Genomic DNA, 19,083 nt, shown 5'->3' with positions numbered 1-19,083 from the left:
TCAATAGTAAATATCAATAGATGACAATATACTGGCGTAATACGGTATTGTATCAACGTGTAACATTCAGTGTGGAAATTTGGATTAAGGTGTTTTAGTTGGTTTAATTGAAATATTTGCATTTCTACCTACTTTCAATATCATCTTATGATATTCCTTACATACAAATTAATGGAACTAATAACTTATTCATATAAGTAATACATTTTAAAAATAATAAAATTTCCCTACCGTTAATGAAAACTTAATGCCATAGAATTAATAGATACTGAAATATTAACCAAGTATTGGATTACACCCCCGTGTAGCTCTAACTAATTATAAGTAAAGACAAAATTGTTGATATTTCAATTCAAAAGAATTAATTTTATGATTTAAATGTAATTTGTTCTTTTCCTTTTCAGTATTCTTCATTCCCCAAAGGGTTGTCATGTCCATTTTTGGTTTTTTGGCTATTCTCAACTCCTATACCATGAGAGGGACAATGTCAATAGCAATAACGGAAATGGTGGTAACGGTAGCTAGGAATAGTACCTCATCTTCAGACGATACATGCAGCGGTGAATCATCCTCGTCGTCTTCGTCTCAAGCAGTGACGGTAATTTTAAAAATTAAAAACCCTACAGTCAGCACATATGTATATGTACTACATAAAGATTGCATGTTTAGTGTGTGTGTATTATACAAAAAAAAATGTTTTGTAAAACCTTCTATTAGAATTTACCACTGACTTTTCGTAAGTATTATTCTTGTTTCAAAAATGACTAGAAATCATGGTGCCGACTATTTCTGAGAGATTTGCACAAGTTAATGTTTAAGAACACAATAACGTACATAATCCACAACCAAAACTAAATGTTAATCATGGTGCCGAATAATTTGAGAGATTGTCACAACAAGTTAATGTGGAAGGACTCAATAATGTACATAATCCACAACCAGAACCAAACGTTAATCAAGATGCCAAAGAATTTGAGATATGGACACAAGAATTTATTGTGGAAGAACTCAATAACGTACGTAATCCAAAACCAGAACAAGAACCAGACGTTAATCATGATGCCGATTATTTTGAGAAAAAACCACAACAAGTTAATGTGGAATAACTAAATAACGTGCGTAATACACAACCAGAACCAGAACCAAACGTTAATCATTATACCGAGGAATATAAGAGATTGACACAACAAGTTAATGTGGAAGAACTCAATAACTTACGTAATCCACAACCAGAACCAGAACCAGAACTAAACGTTAATCAAGATGCTGAAGAATTTGAGATATGGACACAAGAATTTATTGTGGAAGAACTCAATAACGTACATAATCCAAAACTAGAACAAGAACCAGACGTTAATCATGATGCCGAATATTTTGAGAAAAAACCACAACAAGTTAATGTGGAATCACTAAATAACGTGCGTAATCCTCAACCAGAACCAGAACCAAACGTTAATCGTGATGCCGAAGAATTCGAGAGATTGACAGAAGTTATAGTGGAAGAACACAATAACGTACATAATCCACAACCAGATCTAAACGTTAATATGAACGTTCTGTTGCAGACAATGACCACTTTATTACAGCAAAATGCACGATAATGAATACAATGCATAACCAAACCTCACAAGAAGTGAAAAACTGTAATGTGATGCCGGACTTATCAAAGTTTAATTATGGCAAGAACATACAATGATGAAGATGAATTATATAAGGACATAGTAACATACAAAATAGTAGATAAAACTTCAAAAGAAATAATTCAGGATGAAAAATAAAGAAAAAAAGAGTCAGAAAAATGATAGAAGAAGAGAAAACAAAGACCCAGAAGGAGTACACACTGAGAGGATATATTTTACAATCCAATGAAGACAAATAGAATCAAATTAATCGCACTGTGCTTATTTCCTTTAAATTATTTTACATATTAACAGCTTCTTTTATTTATGCTTTTTATCACTATTTTACGACTTTTGACACCTTGTTGTCACTTATGAGAAAACGAAACGATTTCGTTGACGCATTAGCGCCATCCTAGATTTGCCGCAATCATCAAGTGATTATATTATTGATCCTGTCGTCTGGTAGCATTAAATTAATAATGTAGGTACTGCAATTACATTATCAACGATATCAAATATTATAGTATGCGCTCGCTGATGTAATATTATATGAGTAATCAAGATGGTATACAGTAGCAGTAGTAGACTGCAACATAATAAAAAACTTATTCAATAACTATTTCAATTAAAAATATTTCTAACTCATTATAAGATTATCTATATAATGATCCCAAATTTATATGGATTAACTGCATAAATTAGAACAGTGGTTCCCAAATGGTGTTCCGTGGAAGGGTCACAAAGGTTCCGCGAGATATGTTGTTTGTCCTAATAAAAATATAGAACATTCTGGGAAAAGCAATTATTCTGTATGACCAAATCAGTAATAAACGGTCAACCCCTAACGGTTCATTTTATGATAGGGAAAGTACCGCTATTTTTGTGTCTTACGTTGATACGAGGGTGGATTGATAAGTTTCCGGCCTAACCAAGAGATGACGCCACTAGGCCTACCTTGAGGTGACATTCTATAGTACCATCCTTGGATAGCTTGTAGCTATAGTTTCAGCCCGATCTCCTTGCTAGTGTAGGTTTGACAGCACGCTGAACAAGACGCCTCTGTGGTTTTCGTAAAAATGGAAAAGCAGGAAAATCGTGCTGTCATCAAATACTTTTATTTGAAGGGGTTAACGCCGAAGGAAATTAAAAAAGAGATGGACTCAACACTGGGGACATCCTCCCCGTCATATTCAACCGTTAAGCAGTGGGTTTCCGAGTTTAAAAAGGGTCGTGTGAGCACCTCTGATGGGCCTCGCTCAGGACGCCCCGTTGAGGTCACAACTCCAGATATGATCGAAAAAATTCATCAAATAGTGCTGGGAGACCGCAGATTGAAAGTGCGTGAGATAGCTGAGACCTGTAAGATGTCATATGAACGTGTGCAACATATTTTGCACCAACATTTGCATATGGAAAAGCTCTGTGCAAGATGGGTGCCGCGTTTGCTAACAGTCGACCAAAAATTGATTCGAAAAAACATTTCTACCGCAAATTTGTCATTGTATAAGCGTAATCCAAGCGAATTTTTGCGTCGATTCGTAACCGTTGACGAAACGTGGGTCCACCACTACACTCCTGAAACCAAAGAACAGTCTAAACAGTGGATTGGACCAGGGGAACCAACTCCAAAGAAGGCAAAAACAATTTTTTCGGCGAACAAGGTTATGGCTACTGTTTTTTGGGATGCAAGAGGTATTATATACATTGATTACCTTGCAAAGGGTAATACTATCACTGGTCAATACTACGCAGACTTATTGCAACGTTTGAGCCACGAGGTGAAAATTAAACGACCTCATCTGGCGAAGAAAAAAATCTTGTTTCATCACGATAACGCACCAGCGCACACGTCAATCGTTGCGACGGCTAAAATCAACGATCTAAAGTTTGAATTGATGCCGCACCCTCCTTACTCTCCAGACCTAGCCCCGAGTGACTATTTTCTGTTCCCTAATCTCAAAAAATGGCTTGGCGGTAAGAGATTTGCGGACAATGAAGAAGTAATCGAAGCTGTAAATGGTTATTTTGAGGAGCTTGACGAATCAGTCTATAGAGATGGCATTAATAGACTGGAACACCGCTATGAGAAATGTATCAGCCTTGGAGGAGATTATGTTGAGAAATAAAAAAAAAAAATTTTTAAAAACCTTGTTTTTCTTGGTCAGGCCGGAAACTTATCAATCCACCCTCGTACAATAAATTGGACACAATTGTATATTGGTTCGTTTCCATTTTCTCGGTTATTTTGTACGTTTATTTAATATGCGCGTATACAAAGCAGTGTGACTCATTTATTTATTTAGATATTTATCGCAATCTATTAATCAATTAAATGTAGCTATTGAATGCCATTAGTAACAGATGCATTGCAATCAAGGCTTTTTAAAAAAGCATCTGAAGATATGGCAAGTGAGCATAAATCATCTCTTTTACGCACAGAATATGGAACAAGAATTGGGCAACCAATTTTTACGTACGTATGTCATGTCGAACTATAATGCATGTCGAGAAATGGATAATGAAAATGGCTTATTCAATGGATATATTCGATAAACTCAACATCGGCAAGTCCTTAAAGTGAATAACCACAACTACGTATGTTTACAGCAAAAGACAAAATACGATAAAAAACAAATTTGGCGTCTGAGAATTTGTTTTATATTAAGAATTGATCCTATCTAAAACAAAAATTCAAGTCGAATGATTCAAATTTGAATGACCTTTGGATTGAACTTACGATTAAAGATGAATACGCTGCAGTCATTGAGGAGGTTCCTGTTTCGATTTGTATCGCCTTATAGATTACAGGCGAGCTTTTCTGTTTACATCTACAATAAAAGCAAATTCAAATTGACGGACATTGCACCCACTTTTAATTGACACTTGCTATTATTAGTAGAAATGTACATTTTAAATATATACGTACAATAAAGCTTTGAGTTCAGCATGTACACAGTAAGGTGACTGGGGTCTTATTTTTAAACATAAAACTTTTATCAGTTTACTGCTTTATCGAGATGGGGTTTAAAAGGGTGAGTCAGAATGGGTTCAGTAGAAAAGAAAAATTGCGAATTGATGAATTAGAGTACGTCGAGCTCTAGAAAATGATCGGCCAGTGTTAGAAAGTGCTTCCCCAAACACGTACTTACTGTTCGTTTCATGAAGTTAGAGATATGCCCCTTCCCTTTATTAGGATGCGCCGTAGCATAATTCCAAATTCAATCATATTTGTCTGCGGAGTTCATTTCTCCACCCATCATCTAACGAGAACTAGACAAAAGTGTACAGTACCATTTGCAAAATTATTTAAACTGCCTCGTTAAAATTTAAGAATATGCTTTATTTAAAAGCACATTTAGCCAAAAATAATAACAAGTGAATTAACTTAACGTTCTATTTGTTTTCTATTGTTAATTTATATACATTTTAAGAAATTGCTTAACATTTTCGTCTAGTACTGTACAGTTCTAGCCGATCTCCTAAGACAGCCCATCGAGAGCTCTGCTCGTTCAAGCTTGTTCCAACTATTTCTGTCTTGCTCACACCTAGTGTGTATTCTTTCTATCTTCGCGCAGATTTCTTCAAGGTCACAATTCTAACAAATTGAAATGGACTGTAACACTATTTCGTTATACGGCTGAGGCCTGAAGCCTGAAGAACCTACTGGTTTTCAAATTTGTTTTTGACTTGTTAAAAGTAACTTCGCTAACAATGCATGATTACAGTTGCAGAGAAATTATTCGCAAACAAAAACAGATCTTAAAGTTTCTACGATTTTTCTTCTAATTACCACGTAGAGAAAGTGTAGAGTAAAATTCTTTCATGAAACAAATCATTGAATCTGGATTATTGATTTCTAGATTTAAAATCTCTGGTGAATTCCGCCTGCATTTCTTTGATGCCCTAAATAAAGCGCAATTTCACATTGTGTGAGTCAGTAAAGGAAAAGTATAAGCAAGCAACAGTACTGTATTTATGATGAAACTGAACCGCTGCCATCAATATAATTATCTGTATCTACCAATGTTTGACTAATGACTACTCAAACCTTATTTTAATTCAGATGCATATTCAAGTTGTGTCTCTAACACAATTGATAGATACTATTTTCTTTTTTATAGAATCCCGATTTACTTTTTGACTGGAATGAAGCAACGCAGGGGTTAATTTTAAGTGCATTTTATTGGGGCTACGTTGCCACTCACATACCTGGTGCCTTCCTGACAGAGAAATTTGGAGCCAAACAAACTCTAGGGATAGGCATGCTCATAACTGCTCTTTTCACACTCTTTACACCACTAATTACGTTGGCAGGAGGTTGGCAATGGCTCATTATTGCAAGAGTATGTGTTGGATTAGGAGAAGTAAGTACCTAGTTACTTGAATCTATTCACTGAATTATAAAATAAAAGTCTTTTGGGGTAACAGGAGTTAAGAGGAGTAGAGGTAGATCTAAATTAGATTACTATTTGCAAATAGTTAAGGATGGATTGGATAGGATAGGGTTGTTCTAGTTTTACGGAAATGCAAATTTTAGCTCAGGATAGGAAAGAGTATAGGTGCGTGTCCAACCAGTCTTAGGATTGACGAAGTCATGATGATGAGGATGGAATAACAGCCACAATTTTGTAATTCTGTATTTCTTTCAGGGTGTCACATTTCCAGCACTTACAGCACTCATTGCCAAATGGGTTCCTCTTGAAGAACGAGGTCGACTGGGATCTCTTATTTTTGCCGGCAGTCAGTTGGGTGAGAATATCAATTTATTGTCAAAGGAAATGACTTATATAGAAATTAACAATAATTCATTTCAGGATCGGTATTTGGTAACGCTCTCAGTGGAATATTAATCGAAAAAACAGAAACTTGGACCACGGTATTTTACTTTTTCGGCGGCTTAGGAGTAATATGGTTCGTACTCTACTGTGTTCTTGTATACTCAAGTCCTGGTCAACATCCTTTCATATCTGACGAAGAAAAGAAGTACTTGGACAATAAATTGGGTAAGTGATTTATTATGTGAGCGTTTTGACCATGATCACAATGAAATGCCACAACTAACAGGTTAACTAACATACGTAGATGATGACATACTACCATATTTTCGAAACATAGCTAAGCGAAACTCAACTGACAATAGTTTCATTAATTATTACATTTTCATCCTTTTTGTTCTAATTTATCATTTAAATTGATAAGAAAATAAAGAAAACTACAACGCATCGCCTAGTATGAGACAATGGTTTGTATGAGTACCATGACTGTTCAAACACTCTTTCGTACGTCCAGATAGAGATTTAGAAACTCACTATACAAACCTCACAAGGTGATGTCATGCGCAGACTTCTACGAATTTAGAACTCAAACGTCACACCTATCATATATTTTTAGATATTCTTTGTATCATCATGTTAAACTGAAGTGTGTCTTTCTGTTTCCAAGATAATTAATCTGGAGTCATGGCATGTCGCAATCTGAGGATATTACTCTTTAATGACTGTTGTATTTCATAGTGTTTGACGATGCCTTTACAGGGGCGACTTACTGAAACGAACATTAACATTTAAATTTTGACATATTTTTCAATAATTTTATACTTTAATGGTAAACCATTAAAAATTTAATAGTTATGGGTTATGTCCCCTCTCTAGATTACTGTATGGGTATGCAACCAATTGTACATCTCAATATAGATACTTAAACCCACGCACTTTTATCCATTTTTTTTTGCTCCAACCGGAATTAAATTAACAATCTTAAATTAAAAAGTTAAGTTAAATATCCTGGTTATCCAAAATACACCTGAGCAACTCCAGCATCTCTTAATTAAACGTTTTAATTTAAATTGACCGCCTGTACGACAATTTCACTTATCTTTTGCCAGTTTTCTACAATTATTATTTGGTTCTACGCGTGTTCGATTTGATAATAATAAAATTTGGTAAAACAAATATTTATTAGACACTGTTAGAGAGTAACAAGAGTAAAGTAGGTAAACAAAGGCCGATTTAGAACTGAAAAATTTTGAATTTGAATACTTTAGGAAAATTACATAGGTGGAGCTAAGGGTTGTAGATAAAAAAAGGGAACCAATAGTAAGAGAATATGATTTGAAAAATTCCGAATATAGAAAATATAGAATTAAGTTGTTGAACTCAAATTATCGAAGAAACCCCTCATAAAATAGTAATTAGGAAGTACAGCGAAGTACAGAAGTCATGCGGTCAATCTTCAAAAAATAATGTTGAGAAATATTTACACACAAAAGATTTACATATTTACACAACGACAATATATATGTACAGAGTGTTTTTGTTGATGTTGGTCGCTACAATTATATGTATATGACAATTCAATAATCCAATTTAGTAAGTCCTTGTTTTATCAATGATTCCAGAGGGTGTATCAAAAGAGAAGCTCCCAATTCCATGGAAGCCTATTCTACGGTCCGTGCCATTATGGGGACTAGTTATTTGCCAGATTGGACACGACTGGATTCTGTTTGCTATGGTTACTGACCTTCCTACCTATATGAGAAGCGTTTTACACTTTAGCGTTTCACAAAATGGTCTTTTATCAGCCCTGCCTTATTTAGTAATGTGGCTCTTGTCGTTAGTTTTCGGAACGATATGCGATTTTGTGGTTAATAAAAGCTATATGTCGGTTGCAGTATCTAGAAAATTCTTTACTACAATAGGTGAGTGTATTTTTTTTGATGTCTAGTACTTACATAACCTAAAAAGAGAAGCGCCTAAATTACCACTATAGATTGATTATTGCAGACACGTTTTTCGTTATCAAATCGAATTCTTTTTAGTTTAATTGGTCATTTACCACAGTCTCCAATTTCTTTAAACGAGATTTAAAATGACTTATGTATCGCTGTTTTTAAATAATAGTTCAGTCAAATGAGGAAAATGACTGAAGAGTACTTTATAATGGAGAAAATTATTAAAACACGGATCATTTTATCGGAAATTTCGTCAGGAACAAGAATATGTAAATGAAAATTATTTGCCCGGCATGGGGGGGGGGGGGAAATCCGCAAAAACCATTGCAAATTCGATTATCTTGCGAAATATGAAAGATATGGAAAAAAGGTTTCATTAAATGTTTTTCACAATGCCATTTTGCAAAAAAAGTATTGATGGCTTTCTTTCATATCTCTTATAGAACAAAAGTTCTGCGGGCCCAATGGCAAAGAGGTCTCAAAATTCGCGGATATTTTTATATATTTATATTTTATTTCCATAGTTTTCAAAAATGGAAACTTCTTAATTATATATTTTCTTAGTGATCTCCTGAGGAAGCCAAGAATATTGGCGAAAATTTGAGAATTAATAAATGCAACAACATCAGCTCATCGTTTTGTTCACAAGTATTTTTCTACCGACATCCTCACTTTAATTGTCTTTTTTAGTTCTCTTTGTTAATTTAGAGTCACCTATTACGTATTTTCCGTTAAAATAACAGTGGTGATATTTTCAAAAATGGCACGTTAACTCCGGAAGAGAGCAAGACAGAAAATTAAGGTTTCGACCACCAATTTACTATATTACTGTACTTCAATATCAATTTGACTTTATTTGTTAGTAAATAATAATCGTAATCTTAAAAGTTATTAAATATGCACATTTTTTCCGACTATAGCTTCTGCTGGACCAGCGATATTCGTGGTTTTGGCTTCGTACGCAGGATGCAACAGGACTTTAACGGTGGCTTTCTTTACCATTGGTATGGGCTTTATGGGTGCTTACTACTGCAGCATGAAAGTGAATGTATTAGATCTTTCTCCCAATTTTGCTGGTGTTCTGATGGCCATCACAAATGGTGTAGGAGCTATAAGTGGCATTGTAACGCCATATTTGATCGGTCTCTTGACTCCCGATGTATGTACCTACAATGATATTTTATTACTCATTCCAGAAACTTTTCTTCACTTTATTAGTTAAATATAGTGCTAGGTGATCCTGTAAAGTTAAAAGTTCCCTTCAAACACTACAACTCAGTATTTCGAACATATACAGAGATAGACAAAAATTGTCTGATAGTTTTTGGAATTCTATTGTGATTTCGCCGTTTTTCAAACGAATCATACTTTTTTACAGTATTTTTGATATAACAAAATTCTTTTGTGTTAAGTTAATCATCGTAAATGTTTTAATTGGAGTACGATAAAATCAAAATGTTCACCTTAATATTTTTTTTCATAATTTACCGTTTCTCGCTGACTAATGGGCCGCTGTGGTGAATAAAGTGGTTGGTTTGCACCGAAGCTTTCGTAATTATAATTTTTTGTAGTGTTCGCGAAATATGGTTGTGTGATTTTGTCAGAACTTTTCACAACAAATTGAATTTCCATTATACGAATTACGCTTTACCGTGGCACAAGTAATAAAAGTCGATAGCGCTGAGAAAATATTAATTAGAACCTTCACATTCTTCTTCTTTTTTTTTCTTGGGACGATACCTCCTTTTTCGGATATTTGCGATCTGGCTGGTTATAATTGAGGGTAATACTCCACCTCTGAAAAATTCTATAAATGTTCGCCCGAACCATCGACCGAGCGGCAAGGCCTAGAGGTCTAGACCATTGCTTAGCATTCGGGAGGACGCCGGTTCGATTCCGGGTCTGTCCGTCTGCATTGGTCCAAGTTTTTCTGTGGTTTCCTTGGATCACTTAGGCAAATGCTGAGGCAGTAATATTCCACAGATAATCTTTCCTTCTCTTCTGTCTTCATTTCGTCCGTCTCAACTTTCTCACCCGAACTACCACCCACCCATTCCCACGATTCCTGAAAGCAGGCTGAAGAGGGCCTTCCGCCCTACCTTCCGGCATAGTCCGGAGGGACTGCCCGCCCACCAGCATTACTGGCTGGTGGAAATGAAACACCCAAAAGTTTTTTATCGACCGAGCGGCATGGCCTAGAGGTCTAGGTTTAGACCATTGCTTAGCATTGGGGAGGACGTCAGTTCTATTCCGAGTCCGTCTGCCTCGGTCCGAGTTTTTCTGTGGTTTCCTTGGATCACCTAGGGTAATCTTTCGTTCTCTTCTCTCTTCATTTCGTCCGTCTCATCTTTCTCACCCACCCATTTCCACGATTTCTGAAAGGAGTCTGAAGAGGGCCTTCCGCCCTGCCCCACAAGCATTAGTTGCTAGTGGGAATGAAACACTCAAATGTTTCTTTTTCGACGCAGATCTGAGCGTCTAATTGCGTTCTTTCATCTTCACAGATGTTTTGCCTTCGATTTCAGAAGTCATAACACTCTCCTCTCATGAAGTACTCACCGCGGTCAGTAACAATATTGATATATACGAGGGCCTAGAATTAATCGGCCTGACAAAGAAAACAAAAAATTTGGCAAAAGCTAGTTATTTCTCAACATAGTCCCTTTTTAGCTCGATACACTATTCTCGGCAATATTCAATAGTTTCTTTAACTTGTTTTTACTAAGAAAATAGCAATCTACTTTTCATCGTTGGTAAATCATTTATCATGGAGTCATTTTTTCAAGTTTGGAGAAAGAAAATAGTCCGAGGGAGTTAAATCTGGAGAATAGGGTGCATGAGGAAGTAATTCATACTTTCAATCATTGATTTTGGCCACTACAATAATTGTGTATGAACAGGCGCATTGTCGTGATAGAGTAACATTTCCTTTTTCGTCAAATGCGTTTTTTTCCGTAATTTCATCACTCAACTCGCCGTTGTTGGTTATCCTTTTTCATGATGATAAATTACAACCGGGCCAGCTGGCATTGAGTTCTTAGCTCAAAGAGAAGCTGAAGTTAAATGATTTACCTTAACACAGAGTAGCGATCGTCCAATGCGAATCTGTAGGCATACAATCTGAGGGGCCACGTCTGGTTGGTCCAACAGCACTTTTTAAAAAACAACCACAATTTTTAGGTATATGCTTTTGAACTTTGGCGCCCCGTTGTTTACATTCAATTAATTATAGATAGAAGAGAGCACTGTTTTCATTAATTTGGTACCATTTAATGGTTTATAATACCTAAATTAAAATTAATTTTTTATTCTTTTAAATGTATGTGTTTCCTTTAACAGCAAACACTTTCACAATGGCGGATAGTTTTCTGGATGATTTTCGCTGTGACGATTAGCACCAACATCGTTTACGTAATACTCGGAAGTGCCGAAATTCAGTGGTGGAATGAGAAAAAGAACGACGATACTGAAAAAGGTACAAAAAGGGAACAGTCGCTGTCACAAAAATAGAAAGCTGGCTTTTGGAATTTAAACATCAAATGGAAACACGAATTGAAGATAAGAATATCAAATAATCATTATAGGTTCTCAACTTCTTCTTTGTGCTTATTCAGCAGTCAAAACTTGATAACATTTAGAAATGCAACTTCGAGTATGGGCAAAGAGTAAAGACAAGTAAATCAGATTCAGGTTTTGGTAATTGAATTCACTTATTAAAAATTTAACATTACTACAATATTTAACTAGGAATATTAAATCAGAAACCTGAAAACGCTACTCAGCGAATATTAGTAAGTAAACCAAAATTAGCATTTAGAGATCTTTTGCAATCCTTCTCAGGTAATAACTAACGACTTAGAACTTCCTGAGACAAAGAAAATTTAAAGAAAGTTGAAATCATACTGAAATAATAGCATTAAATATAACGATCGAAGCTATTCCAGATTCCAAAGATGTGTTTGATTTATAAAGACTTTTGGGCAATTAGCAGATAAAAGTACTTGTTTTCTCTTCTGACTCATTACAAATGAGTAAGATATATAAAATCTCTGTTATAAACGTATCAGTTGGAAAAACAAATTGTTCAGTAATCACGAATTTAATTAAACACTTCCCTTGGTTCACAAGGTTATATTTTAGGGACTGAATTTAGTAACCTTCGACAGATAGAAGAAACTGGTTCGGAGGCGGACGAGATGTAAGGGTTTTCAAAAAAATTTGCTTTTTCTAATGCATAAATAATATATTGAGGTATGAAAGGGATGCGAGAGGAGAAGCAGGCCGGAGAGGGAGGGGGAGATTAAAATAAAATATTTAAATTAAAAGATTCTGGGGTATGTGGTTACGTAAGTTCGATTACGGTGGAGAAAAGTTTTTCTGATTTCCTCACTTTATGGAATGGGGTCAAAATTTGGTCTTTTTATTTTTCAAAGTCAGTTTCCGCACCTCCCTCTAGCAGGGGAAAGGTTTTGGTATCCCTCCCTCCATTCGCCCGGTTACTTAACCAGTCCCAATTATCGCAGTATCTATTTACAGAAAAAAACATATTTATACCTGATCTGTCGACTGGAACGACTTCTGTACTTTCATTTTTATGAATCACCTTCTTTCTATTTAGAACAACAAATTATGTCGTCTTTTCGTTCTTATCCCAAATTATTATGTACACGTACAAATCTATCACCTATGATATATAAATTACACATTGAGAACCACAATGCAAACATCAGGATTAATCATCAAAATTTATGTTTAATAGTAAGGATTGTGTAAATAGATGTAATTACTTAATTTAAATTGTTAATAAGCATGTAAAATGTTTACGTTTGTATGGATGTACTGTAGTTTTAACGCTGTACAGTGCTGTAACCAAAGACTGATTAATAAATATATAATTAGTTTTAATTTTGTTTAAATAAAAAAAAAGACAAACAGGTGCAACTCAGTGAAAGAAGTGAAAAGGAAAGTACGAGAATTTTCAAGATTTATGTTTTCCAACATATTTTATCTTAAGTCCATCTTAGGAGTATTACAGTCCATTTCAATTTGTTAGAATTGTGACCTTGAAGAAATCTGCGCGAAGATAGAAAGAATACACACTAGGCGTGAACAAGACAGAAATAATTGGAACAAGCTTGAACGAACAGAACTCTCGATGGGCAGTCTTAGAAGATCGGCTAGAACTGTACAGTACTAGACGAAAATGTTTAGCAATTTCTTAAAACAAAAATGTATATAAATTAACAAAAAAAAAACAAAGCAAAAGCTTTACAGATGTGTAGAGCGTTAAGTTAATTCACTTGTTATTATTTTTGGCTAAATATGCTTTTAAATAAAGCATATTCTTAAATTTTAACGAGGCAGTTTAAATAATTTTGCAAATGGTACTGTACACTTTTGTTTAGTTCTCGCTCGATGATCGGTGGTACGTTTTTATAAAATTCAGTAGCAAAACAATGGTCTACTTTTTTCGCTTCCGTTTATTTTTCCAAGTTCTTAAGAAACTGTTAACCATCAATAACTACAAGGAATTAGAATAAATAAATAATAAGACTTACTCTTAAATAAATATTAATTGTTAAAAGTTATTGTTGCTAAATAAACATTTACTGTAATATAACTTCACACATATAACCCAAAAATTACTTTAGCAGTATAGTATAGCGAATAATATTATACTATAATGTATGAGATGCCAGTCACTAATAGCTGACAGTAATACCCGTATGCACATGCGCGCCTTTCCATTCTCATAGCATATAGCTTCGCGAGACAAAACGTTGCAAAACGTGTCGTTTCATGACCTTGAGGTTTTACTCTCATCGAGCCCAAAGAAGTTTCACTTCAAAAAATATTAACTGCCGCACAGACAGGAGTGGCTTAAGGGCTTAAGAAATGAAGTAACCCCAACGGCTCTTGCACTGAAAGTTGTAACAATGCTAGGAAAACGCGTGTCCGAGTTGTGGTTAAGTTTTTAATGTAGATACTTTCCATGTGTTCAGTCTCAACTATATAAACATAAAGTGAATCGTTTGAGATTTTAGAAATTAATTGGTAACTGTTTCTAGTAAATAGAAGATAGTATCAAATGATCAGTTAACGGTTAGCGATGTTCCACTTTTAACAAATTACTAAAGGTTTTCGCGACCAGTAGATAAACTAATGTTGTCTTGATTCGAGTGTAAGTGACGGTGCATACGCAGCAGTTTGCCGCCGCGGGTTTGCTGCATACTTGCTGGTATTTCTGCGGTTTTGTTGCCGCGCCGCAAAAATAATAAAAATATATATTTAATACAGTGTCATTCGGTTTTAATAAAAATCAGTCAATGCGACAAGTTGAGTAGTGAAAGATGGAGAATTTTTATTAAGGAAAGGCGTGCAGTTTTTACGTCCTTGGTGTACAAATTGATTGAAAAGAAACACATGAGACTTACGGCTTACAAGGGGCAAATTTCTAACGTCGTTTTCGGAAATAATGGAAAATTCCGACAAATGTTTCATCTATTTTTGAATGAGCGTTGCTTCATATGATGAACACCAAAAGTTTCTGACAGGATAAGATCATACAATACCAAATTAAGAATCTACATAACCCCATTGATTCTTTTAATGGTGCTCAACATCTCGCAACGAAATTCCAACTTTTGGTCTTCGGTGAAATGTGAAACAGAAGGCAATAGACTTTCAAAAAATGCCCGATCGGGATTGATAACCACCTGTTGTGGTTGGGAGATTTGCGGAGGGGTGTTGATGAAATTTATTAACGCTTCTTCAAGAGTCCCTTTGCCAGTTTTTCTTTGTTTTGGCCGCTGCTGTTCATCGAATTGACGACAGCTCGAAACCTGGTTCTTCGAATATTTCTTCTAATGGCCTTCCTTCTAAACGCCTTTCTTCATACTCCATTTCATTCTTGTGGAGGCTGCATTGAGTTTCTGAAGAGGCTATACTTTTCTGGAGGAAGGATAATTGTCGTACATATATGAATGTCCGTCCTGAATCAGTCGCCTGTCCAGATTTTGTCTTCTGTTTTACATTTTTCGCATAGCTATCTTTGATATTTTTCCATCTTTTTGTTGCCTAAAATTAAAAACAAATCGATACTGTTCTATTATTGCAGGTATTTGGGTAGCGGTTCATTTTTCGGAGAACAGTTCACAGATTTTAATCCATGCAGACCTTTTTTGACTCTTTCACGGTATATTTCTGAGGAAATATACCATATCTGTGGGAATCCTTTTACTGTATCAATGGATAATTCTATATCCAAATCTTCAGAAGTTCTAGTGGCAGCCATCTTTTTTTGTGTCAATTTGCCGCAAGTGTGCACCAACCGATATACAAACGAGTACTACAGAACCGCAGTTGCGTCAGCGGTACCTGCACGGTTCCGTAGGGACCTGCGGCTCAAAACGGCCGCGATCTGGACGCGCGACCCCGTTGCGGCGAGCAGATGAATGTGCATTAACCCATTACTGTGAGGCGGACCTGACTACCTAATACAGAAAAAAAAAACATTTTTGCAGCCCCTACATTTGCGCCGCCCAGTGTCCATTGTCTCCTTCGCCTCCTTATATATTTCCTTCTCAAAAATCTATAGTATTGTAATGTTCGTGGATTTAACAAATTAACTTTTAAGACTCACAACGACAAAAACTATTTATTTACAGTAATTATTATTAACGGACTTAAAAACACTATTACATTATTACTAAACTTAGATAATTATTCTATTTATTTACACTACTGTACTATTCACTGTTCTATTTATCTCACTTCTATCACTGTCAATTTATTTCTTAATTCACTTCTGCAACGGTCAATTTATTTCCACTCTACTCTCTCGGCGATCGTCTCTTCCTTTATATACTCTTTTGTGTCCTTTCTGGAACTTTCTCGAGCCGTCCCGAAAAGTCTCGTCTTCTTTGAACTGTATAATTGCTTTCCCGGAAAGCAGGCACGATACACACGTTTACAGATATGGCGCACATGAAGAAAGGCGCCCGCGGCTAGTCGGCGGATCGATAAGCCGCTCACACACACGTATGCCCGATCGCACACAAACACGCTCGTGCGCGCTACAGTATATAAAATGAAACCAGTATATAATACATATCATCACTTACTGAGGGTAGGTACTGTATTACTATACAATTTTAGCATTTTATTACTTAATTAAATTCGTGTGAAACTTAATAATTAGTGTTTAATTTATTTCATGAAATTGCTTTCATTCTCATCATTAAAATGTGTTTTAAAATTTTGGCTAATCTGATTTATTAGCATTTTTTAATAGGTACCAATATTGGGTAAAACCAGAGATACAATTCAATGCCTTCAATGCTTCTTTGAATTCCTAAAATAAAATGAAGAAAAACATATTGCATAATTTAAATAAGATAACTACAAATACGTAGTAATTCAAAAATACGCTATGGGTACATAGATATGTTATGTTGACATCCAAATTACTATTTGCAGGAGATTTATTTTAAAATTTACAGTAGATTTAATTAAATTACCTCATAGGAGTATTTACTTACTTCTTGGATAGCATGCAACCGTTCTGATAAAACGATGAATGCGTATTGTACTTAACAGCATACGTAGTTGTAGATTACATTAATTTCGCTATTTAAGTAACAACTATGAAAATTAAAAAGCTAAAATTTTCATTTTCAATGGAGGACAAAATGAGACCAAATTGGCGAATATAATAATAGATATATCCAAGCTATAGCAGGAGTTGGAAAACTACATTAAAAATGTAATTTTGTAAATAAGTTAAAAACTATAAGAAACATGTGAAATTTTATTGAATAAAAGACGTAACCAATTTTATTTTCTTTAAGAATTTATTTCAAAGAATTAATAAAGATAAAGAGGTACAAAAATAATCCAGGAATCATTCCTAGAAATTAGAGAAATAAAAGCCCAATTTTTTATGGAAAAAAATATATACATAGATATGCCTTCAATTTTAGAGGAATGACGTATTTATTAGTTTAAAATAGAAATTAACTGTTTACAATTTACTAATTTCAAAATTGTTACAAAAAAGATTCCTCCAAAAACAAGAAAACTTATCGGACAACATAAAAGGCCATCCAATTTTGAATTCAAGACCGTCTTGTAGATAATTACCATTATTTCTGTTTATGAGAGTAATAAAAGCAATCCAAGGGATCATTTTTATCAAAAACTGCCACAATTCCGTTAAAATTTTTAAAATAATAATCAATTAAATTGGGGCTTCATAATCCTATCTCTGATAAGATTATTACATCTTAGTTGCTAAAATTCTTTTAGGAAATTTAACAACCAATAATAACAAATACACCCATAGATAAACATACTAAAAAAAAGCGTCTGGCAGTTGTAAAATCATTTTCAAATGCTTCAAGTACTTATAGTTACAAACGCCATTTACTTATAAAAGTTATTTGGTGTATTGGACAATCGCTTTTTTTATTTAGAACTAGCTGACCCACTTCACTGGATTTTCCAAATAAATGTTCCAAATGTGTGTTTAATAGTAGACCCACAAACCCAGTCAATACACACTAAACTGAAAAAAACTTCAAATATTTGAAATGACTGTTGCAACAGACGTTTGCTTCCGCTTCCACCATTACGGAAGTTCCGCACACAATCAATATATCGGAACAATAAAACAAGTCGTCAAAAATTTATTACGTTTATCTATAGGCTGAAGTTGGTCCATTTCATGTTGTTCAAGTACCTGCACGAGCTTTCAGCGACTCCTCTCTAATATTGCAAACGTATTGTTATTATCAACCGTTTACGTTTATAAAGTATAAGCGTCAGTGCAGCGTTATAGCCGGCAAAATTTTGTTAATAATAATATTTTCCCTGTGCATATAACTTTGTTATAGTTTAGAGTTTAAATTTATTTTCTAGTATTTCGTATGTTGATATTTTCCAAATTTTATTCACTTATTAATTTCCCACTTTAATATAAAAACGTCTTCCCCCTCAGCCAGTTCTCCTAATAATTTCATTTCGAATACAGTAATAGCGTTTATTTATTTTGTATAGTGTTTGCTCAGTAGTGTAAAATTTAAGCTAAAATTGCAATTCTGTAGCATTAAAGAATCACCTAAGATCATTACACTTCCGCTTTCGTTTCCAAAAATTTACTATTCACTTCTATTTCCGTTTCTGTTTCCGTTATAACACTTTCGTCACATCGCTATTGGAAATGTATGAAAATAGTGCCAGAAATCAGCTCTATTACTCACTCATCATAGTCCTCGAACTTTGCAGAACATTCTTGATTCTTCCGATCCCATTTACTGTAGAACATTCCACCTGAAGACAATTCTAGGTATTCCAGAACATTCTAGCTAGAATTACATTTTCACTTATTTTAAGGGAGACTTACACTTCTACCCATGGTCGACCACTTTTCTCCTAAATACACCACCACAGCTACCGACATGTAATCACCGTAATGCACGATGAGAGGTTCAAGACTACTAGCACACACAATAATCAGTGGTCTGCACTGGGTAGTTGTGGCTGGAAAGTGAAATATGCGGACAAACTTTTTTAACTTTTAACTTTTGGGTGTTTCATTCCCACCAGCCAGTAATGCTGGTGGGCGGGCAGTCCCTCCGGACTATGCCGGAAGGTAGGGCGGAAGGCCCTCTTCAGCCTGCTTTCAGGAATCGTGGGAATGGGTGGGTGGTGGTTCGGGTGAGAAAGATGAGA

At 35.0% G+C, this 19,083-nt stretch overlaps 1 protein-coding gene across 2 annotated transcripts in view; it reads left to right on the top strand.

The window, feature by feature from the left end:
* The window catches only part of LOC108735963 (putative inorganic phosphate cotransporter), an 86,843-nt gene extending 73,590 nt beyond the window's left edge, over positions 1 to 13,253 (top strand). For both annotated transcript variants that reach the window (XM_018468205.1, XM_018468208.1), the window contains 7 exons: positions 405 to 598; positions 5,744 to 5,986; positions 6,272 to 6,371; positions 6,437 to 6,625; positions 8,020 to 8,319; positions 9,273 to 9,511; positions 11,692 to 13,253. In XM_018468205.1, coding sequence (XP_018323707.1) covers positions 405 to 598; positions 5,744 to 5,986; positions 6,272 to 6,371; positions 6,437 to 6,625; positions 8,020 to 8,319; positions 9,273 to 9,511; positions 11,692 to 11,862 — 1,436 coding nt within the window. In that variant the 3' untranslated portion in view covers positions 11,863 to 13,253. The remainder of the gene's footprint in view (positions 1 to 404; positions 599 to 5,743; positions 5,987 to 6,271; positions 6,372 to 6,436; positions 6,626 to 8,019; positions 8,320 to 9,272; positions 9,512 to 11,691) is intronic.
* Positions 13,254 to 19,083: the final 5,830 nt, after the last annotated feature.

The sequence above is a fragment of the Agrilus planipennis genome, unplaced genomic scaffold (assembly GCF_000699045.2).
Source record: "Agrilus planipennis isolate EAB-ADULT unplaced genomic scaffold, Apla_2.0 scaffold60, whole genome shotgun sequence".
Classification (NCBI taxonomy): Eukaryota; Metazoa; Arthropoda; class Insecta; order Coleoptera; family Buprestidae; genus Agrilus; species Agrilus planipennis.
Note: the sequence above shows the minus strand (reverse complement) of the source record. Positions and strands in the feature narration are given on the sequence as shown.